This window comes from Phoenix dactylifera, chromosome 4, assembly GCF_009389715.1.
Source record: "Phoenix dactylifera cultivar Barhee BC4 chromosome 4, palm_55x_up_171113_PBpolish2nd_filt_p, whole genome shotgun sequence".
NCBI classification, from domain to species: Eukaryota; Viridiplantae; Streptophyta; class Magnoliopsida; order Arecales; family Arecaceae; genus Phoenix; species Phoenix dactylifera.
This window is the reverse complement of record NC_052395.1, coordinates 25,238,282-25,249,093: the sequence shown is the minus strand read 5'-3', so window position 1 is coordinate 25,249,093 and position 10,812 is coordinate 25,238,282. Positions and strand designations below refer to the sequence as shown.

General features: G+C 43.3%; 1 protein-coding gene across 5 annotated transcripts; it reads right to left on the bottom strand.

Annotated features, from left to right (window-relative positions):
* Positions 1 to 4,852: 4,852 nt before the first annotated feature.
* On the bottom strand, positions 4,853 to 10,222 carry LOC103707323 (putative disease resistance protein RGA1). Of its 5 annotated transcripts, none has more exons than XR_001879471.3 (3): positions 6,324 to 10,222; positions 5,850 to 6,106; positions 4,853 to 5,473 (listed from the first exon to the last, which is right to left on the bottom strand). XR_001879471.3 is itself a non-coding variant. In XM_026804754.2 (2 exons), the coding sequence occupies exon 1, from the start codon at positions 9,767 to 9,769 to the stop codon at positions 6,362 to 6,364; it is 3,408 nt and encodes a 1,135-aa protein (XP_026660555.1). In that variant the 5' UTR covers positions 9,770 to 10,222; the 3' UTR covers positions 4,853 to 6,106; positions 6,324 to 6,361. The 5 variants fall into 5 exon arrangements, 3 of the variants coding, with proteins under 3 accessions (XP_026660555.1, XP_008789981.1, XP_017698358.1); XR_604133.3 differs by having other exon boundaries at positions 5,961 to 6,106; XM_026804754.2 differs by having other exon boundaries at positions 4,853 to 6,106.
* Between the last annotated feature and the right edge of the window lie 590 nt (positions 10,223 to 10,812).

The following is a 10,812-nucleotide window of genomic DNA, read 5'->3' as shown; positions in this document are numbered from 1 at the left end:
CTCAGTAGGCAACATCATGCAATAAAGTCGTCATATAACATGTCGTGATGCATATAAAAGCAACTAAACTCATGAATCCAAAAATCCACACGACAATCCGTAAACCCGATCCGAGACTCAAAATAACTCAACCGCATGACTACGGCCACATCACCCAGTGGCATGGTTACACCGAAGTGCCAATACAACTCTCCGAAGAGCCGCTCCACTGAGCCAACGCACCACTGTGTCGCACCCCCTGGTGCCAAACTCACGCTCCACCGAGCCGCTCCGAAGAGCAAAACGCACCCCTGTGCCGCCACTATTCTATCACCGGTGGTCGTGGTGTCGGAACTAGTTCCTCAGTACAAGTCGACAGGGCCAACGTATCATCCCATTGGCGGGGCCTAGACTATAGTCACGCGGATTTTAAAAATCAATAAATCAACTTTCCAACTCAAGTCATGAACAAACTCCCAATAGTACAGTACATAACAGTTTATGAAATTAAATATTAATTTCTAATTCTAACACATAATGCCCATAATAATTTAATAGTTTATGAAATTAAATGCTTAATTCTAATTCTAACATATAATGCCAATAATAAATCATAACATCAACATATGCAATGTACATGTTAAAATTTTACTTTAAAGCAATAGGTCACCTACCTGAGCTCGCTTAAAAAAAAATCCCTGCCACAGATATCACGAACCCCTGATTAAACATAAATATTAATTATTTAATTAACTAAGAAACATAATTTAAACAATTTTTCAAACTCTTAAACTCCTAAGTTCATAGATCCAAGAATGGGCCCCTAAGATCAAACATAGACCCTAAAATCAGAATCCCTTAAACCCAAGTCAATTGTGGCCCAAAACAGATTAGGCCCAATTGAACCAAACCGGATAACAGGTCCAGATCAGATTTCGGGCCCAACCCAAACTAGCCCACAGATCCAATCAGGCCCAACTCAGCCCAAAAACAGGTCCCGGGCCCAACCCAAACTAGCCCACAGATCCAATCAGGTCTGATCAGACCATAACAAAACCAGGTCTGATCAGACCATAACAAAACCCATTCATGGAATAGGTGGAACCGGTTCACAATTTAAACCCGGTTCAAAGTCTGGTTCACCCTTAAGGCACGGATTTCAAAGCGAGGAAAACCCAGACCGAATAAAGAAGAAAAAGAAAGAGAAGAAGAAGAAGGAAGAGAAGAAGAAGAAGAAGAAGAAGAAAAAGAAGAAGAAGAAGAAAGGAAAAGGAAGGAGTGTGGCTGGTGGTTCCGGTCGGCCCTCGGCGGCGACGCTTGGCCAGCCGCCGCCGGCCACTCTGCTGTCACAGGCGGCGGAAGGAGATGAAGAGAAGAAGGAGAGAGAGAGAGAGGAAGAAAAGGGAGGAAAGAGAGGGAGACCGGGGCTGGAAGCCCGGCCCCCGTTCACCCACCTCCGGCCGAACCCGTTTCGGCCGGATTGACCCCGGCCGGCCACCGTCGGCCGGCCGGATCTCACAAAAACTTCTCCGAAACAGGGGAAGGAAAACCCATTAACAACCCTCATTCCTTCCCCTTTAAATCCGATTTTTTTCACCTCCGGTCGTCGACGTGAGGCTTCCTGACGGCGATGGCGGCTCCGGCGGTGATGGGGCTCCGGCGACGGCAGCGGCAGCGGCTCTCAAGGAAGGGGAAAGAGGAGGAAAAGATGAGTTTCTTTGAGGGATGGGCTCTCAGAGAAGAGAAAGAGGGAAAGAGAGAGAGAGGGAGAGAGAGAGGGAGAGAGGGGAAGAGGGAGGGGGGGGGGGTGCGGAGATCTCGCTGGCCGTTCGGCCGGCGTGGTCTTCGTGGGGAGACCATGAAGAGCAAACGGCATCCATTGCCAACTTCAGTTCTTTGGGCCCAATAATAGGCCCAAATTCAGATCTTTACATACAAGATGATATTGATAATGGCGTTAGAACTTGTGTCTCACATAGAAAACCTGGTTCCGCCCCTTACCAAGTGGTGCTTTAATAGCTCATGTTATCGACCAATCTCGTCAAGAATTTTTTTTCTAGCTGTCAGTCCCAATCAATATCTTGTCTTCATCTAGTCTTATAAAGATTTTTCTGCAAGAAGAATAAGTGCCACATATTCTCAAAAGCTGAACTCTTAATTATATGATAGTGTTTGCACACTTTAAATACTTCCTCTTTGAGATTGATCATGGCTTAGACGGATCGGAATGCCTTGACTTCCTCAAGACGTCAAGGAGTGCCGCAAGAGAGGAGATCGATGCCACATCAATTGGGGCGACAGCACACAAGAGGAATGGAGAGAGGAAAAGATGTGGTGGAGGACTGGTGGTGCCAGTCTTCCATGACCGGAAGGCCATCGATTGACTGCAGCAATGTCGGCAACCAAACAATGCTCGAAAAGGAGGAAGAACAAAGACAAAATTCCAAAACAAAACTGAGAAGCGAGCGAGCGATTAGATTTAGGAATGGGCTGTTCTGGGCCATGCCCCAGCACAAGCTGCAAGCCAAAGGTCAGGCCACGTCTAAAACTGATGCAGGACAACCTACGAATGCAACCTACTATGATTTCAGAGATTAGTAAGCTTTCACAAAATTAACTTAAAATTTAAATGTTCCTGATTTTTACTTCGGTTATGTTAGAGTTAAGGTATGAGATTAATCAATCTAAGAAATTAGGTTGCAATCAAGTATTACGGTTTATTCTGATCCTAAAGAAACGTCTCGTTGCTAGGGTATGCTAACTTAATATTAAGATTTTAAAAGGCGAATAGGATGGGTTTGGTAGTAGATGTCCTAGGTTCTGAATTTTTGACAGCAAAGTAAATTTTTAGGTGTCTGGCTATCATGCAAGAGAACTTAGAGCACAATTAGATGAACAAGCCCAAGAGAAAGAAGAACCTATCACCTGTCGTGGATCAGAAGTTCTGATTCTTACGTTCGTGGATCTGAAAGCAATGAAGAACGCAACCCCGCAGCGCAGAAATTTCAGCAAGGCTGAATGTTGAATCCCGTTGAAGGTGAAAGCCGTAGAGGAGCATCGGGATGGCTGTTGTAGATGGCAAATGGTGGAAAGAAGCCTCTGAGGATGGCGGATCAGATCTGCAAATATGGAGGAAAACACCACAGTGGGCCACATGAAGGGGAGGACTCCTAGTTGGACTAGGAATCCTAGTGCGGTTTGGAAAGGGGGCGGCTGATTTGGTTGGCGTGTGTGGATTCCCAGCCGAAATAGGAATCTTATTGCGTTGGCATAAAAGCGAGAGATAAGGGGGCAAGTGGCGTGGTGGATGAAGAAGTCCTTAACAGCCAAGGACTTGTTGAGGGTGGGGTTCACGCGTGGGAAGAGATGGTTGTGGTATGGCCGGTGGCTAGCACTAGGATCTCCTTGTTTGTCAAGGAGTTCTTGCTGAAGATGGCGTTCTTGGAGAAGATGAAAGCATGCCGATGACGAGGTCCCACTGATGAAGAAGATCTCTGGAAAAGGTAGGAAAGGATAGGATTGAGATGAAGGAGTTTTGGAGACACAAGAAGAAGAGATTATGGAGACGCAAGAGGAAGAAGAAGATGGCTTTACGCCAAAGGAGAAGAAAGAGGTGTCGGCCAAAGCCAAGAAGGGATTATTTCATTCAATGCTTGATGCCCTAATTCATGGGGCGTGGCCTTTAAATAGGCCTTACATCATGACTCAAACGTGGCCCTCAAATCAAGTTAATCAATTGACCAACTTAATCAATTAACAACTAACCAAACTTGAATCCTTACATCAATTAATCCCTTACCAAAATTGATCCAATCAATTGACCCAATTACATTACTTAACAGCTAACCCAATTGACTTATTTAATAACAAAACAACTGACTAAATTAACTTGACTAAAATAAAAGCAAATGACCAAATTGACTCGATTAAACAAAAGCAAAATGCAGCAATATAAAAATGAAGCAGACTCAAATGGACCCAATCTGGGGGTCCTGATGTCAAACTCTGGTGCGGTGTGAGTGAATAGCTCTGATGGCTCTCTCATCTGAAGGAACGACTCTGATGTCCCTATTAAAAACCCTTCAAGTCGTCATTGGACTAGGCCTATTGTTAGCTCAGGAGGCCTATGGTTGGGGCCTCAAGGGTTTCTTCTTGAATAATGACATCAAATTAGCTGCTGAGAAAATTTTTGCAAAGTGGATGGATGCATTGCAATATGGAGAACCAATAGATGGATTCTCTTTTGGGTGACGCCAAGCTATAAATTCATGCTTACAAGAAACACTATCTCTCGTAAAAAAAGGTAGTTAAGTAATTGTTCATTTTACAAAATTTCAAAGAAATAAGCATGCATTTAAAAGAAATGGCAATATGAAAGTGCAGTGTTTGTGCATAGAAACTAGTTATTCTCAAAAACAACTTCTCAGAGTCATACTGCAAGAACAAAGAACTTATCTCACAGTTCTCTCTCATGACTGGATTACTCGATTGTTTCTTCTAGAATCATTTTACCCATTGAAAGCTTCCATTTTGCCAGACTTCGCGAAATCTGAACATGTTTTCACAGGAAAGATTCCCCAGAAGAATGTTCAATTCGAAATTCCAAGCAAAATGTTCAATTCAAAATACAAGTCATGGAAATGCATTCCAGCAGATCATTTCTCTCTGTAGGAAACCAAGCAAGTGTTCAGTGGACCATTCTTGGGGCCAAGGTAACTTTGATATCCTGCATCCCACAAACCCCGCACCTGAATACATATCTTGAGAGGGAAAAACTGCAAAAGGTAAGGGTGGACCAGAACTTTGATCTGCTTGTTGGCATCGCACTCTGCTCTCAGCATGCACTGGCGAGAGGTTCCAGGTTCAAAGGCAGAAAATGGCATTGCCACAGTTTTTTCACAAAATGAGTACGATGTAATTTCAAGACAATGAAAAACATAAATAGCCAAAGTAAAAAAACAATTAGAAAAATGATATTTTTAGCAGCAGGTTCCTACTTATTCTGGATGGCAAATAAAACATGAACCTATTCCAGTTTGAATGCCATACTCTGGGTTTATCATCTACAAACAGATCCAGATATTTGGTTTCAACAGATTGTGAAAAAGCTCTCTCGGAAGCAACTTCAGAAATTGGCTTTCATACAACATACAAGGGCTAAACTTCATAGCAGCAGGAATTAACAAGATAGAGGATGCTACAGCAGCTCCAAATAAACGATGCGAAATTGAATATGCTGCACTCAGCTGTGGCTTCTTCAGAGGCAGATGAGGTGATAATGGATGGTTTGAAACAACTTCGGTGGATTCAGATAAGGCTCGACTTGCATGGAGGGCTCGGCTTCCATGTGAAGTTTTCATTGGCTGTGAACTTCCCAAATGGAAGAAGATCGATCCGCAAGGGGACCTAGTGAAAGTTCTGTAGACCCCAAGTTGCTCAAGGATTGGAAGTGACTAGCGAAGCGAACCTGTATTACAATATCCAGATCTGGTGCCTGTGAAAGGATTTGAAAAAATTGAATGCAGCATGAAGTTAGCACCATAATGAAGCAACTATAAACACATGGTACCATCAGAACTCAAGAAACCTAGTAAATATTAATAGCATAAGCTCAGATGCAAAACATAGGCGGCTAGCTGAGATCAATAGGAATAGCTGAACTAGCTAACCACTTGATTAAAACAAGCTTGCTACAGATGCATGACCAGCAACCATAAGACTTTATTTTACGTCTGTGTGGAGGAATACAAGGTGAGTTGCTTCCTCGCAGAGATTGCACCAACAAGGATATTTCAAGGAACAATTGAAACCAGAGTTATAGACCGAAACATTAAATGCGTGCTTAAACAACATGTTAATAATTAAGTAACAGGTGGTATAGATGACATGAAGATCCCTTGATTGCATCATCCAGTGCTGTAAAAGGAAATTACATCTTCATGTTTTACTCAGCCGAATTTCAGAGGCTTGTATACTTTTACCTTGCAAGAGCATTTTCAGATCCTCTGTTTTGTTATTCTGATCCTAGTGTTTCCAGATCCTGCAAACCTCTAATCTTCCACCTCCCCCCTCCTCCTATAACTTCCCTGTATTTTTACTTTCTTAATAAATCTGGGTGGCTGTTTCGCTGCTCGATCAAAAAAAGATAATGAGGATATTTCTTAAAGCCGTGGAAATATGAACCGACTAGACAAAACGAAGAAAAAAGCTAGAAAATAAGGACTTTGTGAAGCTATTATCCTTGTATATAGTCGTAATCTGGAGTCACTAATACATAAACAATGCAAAAATGTAACTAGGATATATACGTGTACATGTATCTATATACTGAACTTGAAGGTTACCTGAAGAATGGATGTAGGAGCGGCATCGAATTCTCTTTTCACAGCATTTGTATGGTTTCGGAATCAATACGTATTAAAGGTATGTGAGCAATCTTTGGCCAATCAGCTCCTCCTCTTTGGCATCGATCCTTCAACAAAGGGCATTCATCGATGTGTAATTCTTTGAGCGAAGTAGACAGGCCATTCCCTGGGAGTGAGCTAACCTTAGGGCAGGCGAGTATATGTAACTTCCTGATAGAGGGAAAATATTTCAAAGAAGAAGGTAGTCTTTCAAGTCTCAGGCAGTTTTTAATATCCAGCACTTGAAGGGATGTCAGCTGCTGGAACCATAGCTCCTGTTCCCTTGTAAAGTTGGCCATAACATTACACAAAGTAATAGACATCCGCTGCAGTGAGGGGAGGCTTCCCAACAGAATCCGCAGATTTTGAAATAGGACCGTGTCGTCTATGGTGAGACCATTGAGAGTTCGCAGTCCCTGCTCCTCGTGGATCTGCACTGGCTCTGAGGACTCGATGAGCTTCGGACATCCGTTGACTTCTAGTATTTCAAGTGTAGTAAGGTACTGTAACCCCTCCCCAAGTAACTTCATCTCCGAGCAATTCCAAAGTTTTAAAACTTTGAGAGAACTCAAATTTGATAAACGAAGAGATACTTGGGCGGGGAAATCCACGATCCGTAGCTGGGCGAGAGAGGTGAGACTCTGCAAACATCCGGGCAGTGCACCGCCGAAGTCACCACAGTATTTGATGCTGAGCTGTACAAGCGATGACTGGAAGAGGAGGGGTACTTTCCTTAGCTTGTCGCAACCACGGAGTTCGAGTATACGGAGGCGAGGTAAAAATTGTGCGCCATCTGGTTCCAACCACTCCTCCCATTTCCAGAAGCCCTTAAATGTTAGTGCCTCGAGGAATGGAAATGCCACACCAGTGTCACCATAAAATTCACGACCAATTCGTTTTACGGCAGGCATGTTAGCGAGATGAAGTTCCTTGAGGAAAGGCAGCTGCCCTAATGGCGGCAGACTCTCCAACCTGACACAAGAATCAAGAGAAATAAATTCTAGATTGGCGAGAAAGTTGCTTTCCACCAACCAAGTTGGAAATTTGATACCTTCATAGCCCCTGATGCTCAGCTCTTTAAGACTTGGATGTGGTTGGAGGCCTTCAAATATCTCCTTCTCCGCATCAGGAAGACTTCTTGCATCTAATTTCTTTATTAAATTCAATGCAGTTAGGTGCTCTTTGTCTTTCAACATCGCCTCCATGGCCTCCTCCTTACTATTGACATTCTCAAGATTCTTGATCACAAGCCGTCTCCGAAGATTTCTCAAGCCCTTCAACTCCCCAATCTCATGTCGCCTCTTCTTTGTGACTCGGAATTCCTCTAATTCTTGAAGGTCGATAAGATCTCCAATCCCAGTAATTAGAGAAATTGTGTTTGCTTCTCCATATAAATGCCGCAAGTTGATTAATTTGTTCATGTCTTCGGGTAACCTTATAAGGTGGCAGGATCGCATCCTCAGAACTTGAAGATGGCAAAGCCTACCAAATGATTTGGGCAGCTGTTTGATCTTAGTGCAGGAGACATCTAAGTACCGTAGATGTGATAACCCACTGATAGCATCCGGTAGCTTCTTCAGCTTCACCTGACTGTAAGATAAATCCAAAACACGCAGGCTTTTTGATTGTTTTAACATGCCATCAAGAAAACTGTAAAATCTTTCAGAATCATAATCACCAAAGAATAAAATGGACCGTAGGTTTTGAAGTCTACACGTGTCCATAATTGCATCCATTTTTTTATCAGTCCTCAGAGTCAGGTGGCGAATTGTCTCTGGAATTTCTCCTTTCTCATCGCTGATGACCAAGCATTCATCCAACGAAACAAAAGCTGCCAATTCTCTTATCAGATCATGCATCACATACTTGCCCGTCAGAGTTGGTAGAAAGAAGTACCTACTAGTTAATTCGTCAAATATCTGACCCCCGATGTCTTCCATTCTCATTCTTACTTGACTCTTGTTCTGGATAAAACCTTGAGCCATCCACATCTGGACTAACCGATCTTTTTCGAAAATATAGCTCCTGGGAAATATGGAACAGTAAGCGAAGCACTGCTTGAGATTTGCATTCAAGTGTTCGTAACTTAAAGCCAGAGATGGAAGTATATTATCTAAAACATATTCATGTTCCCACCACTCACTTTCTAAGATCATCTTCCAGTAATCCTCATCCAGTTTGGAGTTCAATAAACTTCCTAGTACCTTTCCAGCTAGAGGTAAACCATGTAGTTTTTCAGATATTTTTCTTCCTATTGTTTGCAATTTTTCCCTTCGCTCTTCCTCAAGAATTTTTTCACCGAACGCACAATGTTCGAAAAGTATCCAATAGTCATCTTTCTGTAGGCTCTTCAATTCTATCGGGTCCATCGTGCCCATAATTTCTGCTACTACTGGGCTCTGTGTTGTCACCAGAACCATGCTTCCTTTCGCTCCAGATGTTAAGACACCACGGAGTTCTCTCCACTTGCTACCTGTCTCATCCCACACATCATCAAGGACAAACAAAAACCTTTTGTTCCTCGTAGCATCTCCAACTTTCCCTAGAATGCCATCCAAACTAATATCGTCCGGGATTCGGTCGTGCGCCGAGTCATATGTCAGCTCTTTAGAAATTCGCTTGACATCAAAATTGTCAGACACATAGACCCACTTCCTCAGCTCAAAATGCCTTGCTACTCTTTCATCATTATAAATAAGTTGAGCCAGAGCAGTCTTGCCAACACCCCCAATGCCTACTATAGGAAGAACGCCAAGACTCGGGTAGCTACTACTCCCAGCCCCACATTTGATGCTAGATTCCGGTTCATCAGCTAAATGCAACAACACATCTAATATCATGTCTCTCTCTCTGTCTCTCCCAACCACAATGTCCTGGATAATCGAGCTGGTCTCTCTGGTCACGCTTCTCTGCTGTGAGTTGTAGTCCTTTAATTGTTCTTCCATACAATTGATATCAAAAAAAATCTTTTCAAGATTTCCCGCAAGATTCTTCAAGTTTTTCAGGTCATCGTCGGACGTTATAAAATGCTTGAGAAGCTTAACAGTGGGGGTTACGAAGTCGCTTACCTTGCTCTTGCCGTACATCATATCATGAAGCTCCTTGAATTCAAGCTCATCCAGCACGTCATCAGCCTCGTAGGCAGCATCTTTGAGTTGCCTCAGCCATGTGGCCAGAGCTGGGTCCCTGATCGGCCTCCCCTCCGCTGCCTGGATCACGGCTCGGATACGAGGAAGTCTAGCCTTCACATCCTCCGCCATAGCCTTCGCACCCGTGAGCAGATCATATCGGCCATCCAAATGCAGCGAAACCTTGTCAGCCAGTTTATTTACGACGTAGGATGCAAACCATCCTCCGACCATCATTCCGATCATCCTCAGATCCATATTGGAGGACACTCCGGCTGCACAGTGGTAGTCTTGTTCTCGGTGAGCCGAAGACAGGAAGCTTGCTCCCTCGGCCTTCTTTCTAGCTTGCAATTTTAAGCGGTGTGATTAAACCTACTGTCAAGGTGCGTCAATTGAAGACCGCTTGCTCGTGGACAGAAAGGAAAGAAGACCGCGTCCACCAATGCATCAATTGAATAAAATAAAGAAGACCGCGTCAGTCAAGGTGGGCCGGGCTGAATTTCATAAAAAAAAATGGTTTCCCTTTTGGCTCAAGGACTTTTCTTGTTCCTTCAAATCAGCATTAAAGTCATCAAATAAAATATTGCGTCAGGTACAAGACTGTCTTTACCGGTGAAAAGCAGGTTTTAGAGATAATGCTGGATTCCAAGTTGCAAGTTTACGCCCGAAAGGCTCATGAGAGGAAGCAGTTGCCATCGAACTTCTTCTGCAGTGCAGTGGAGACCTAGTTTGATGTGACTTAAAGATAAATATCTAAAATCCTAGCCATTACAAACTCCTTTTCTTTTCTTTGTTACAAAATTATATGCCTTTTTTTTTTATGGTTCCGGTTGGTTTAGTTTTGGTTCGGGCATCTCTCCCCCAACTTGCGTCTGTTCAAGATGGAGGAAAAAGTCCGTCATGATGATCCACTTGAACAAGGACCGTTATAATGCAATAATAAATTTCTAAAATAATGATCTGGTACAACATTAAGAGAGCGAGGTATAAGAGCACCCGAGATAGAGAAGGCAGGTGTTGGGAAAAAGGAGGGGGAAGGGCGTTTGAAGTCGAACATTTTCGTCCGCGGTTCGATCCCGGAAGCCGAGCTGATTTTTCAGGCTAGCATGCTTGAGTTAAACTTTCATAGCCTGTGCAATTATAAGCGGTGTGATTAAATGTGTGCATAAGAGTCCTATGCTCGTGGATGGTAAGCAAGCAAGACCGTGTTTACCGGTGCATCAATTGAATGAAATATAGCGTGTTAGGTACGTAAATCTGGCAACTAGTCAAAAGCAGATTTTAGAGATGACGCTAGACTC

What these genes read in the sequence shown, in the direction of transcription:
- LOC103707323 (XM_026804754.2), bottom strand. Translation starts at nt 9,769, where the DNA reads ATGGATCTGAGGATGATCGGAATGATGGTCGGAGGATGGTTTGCATCC.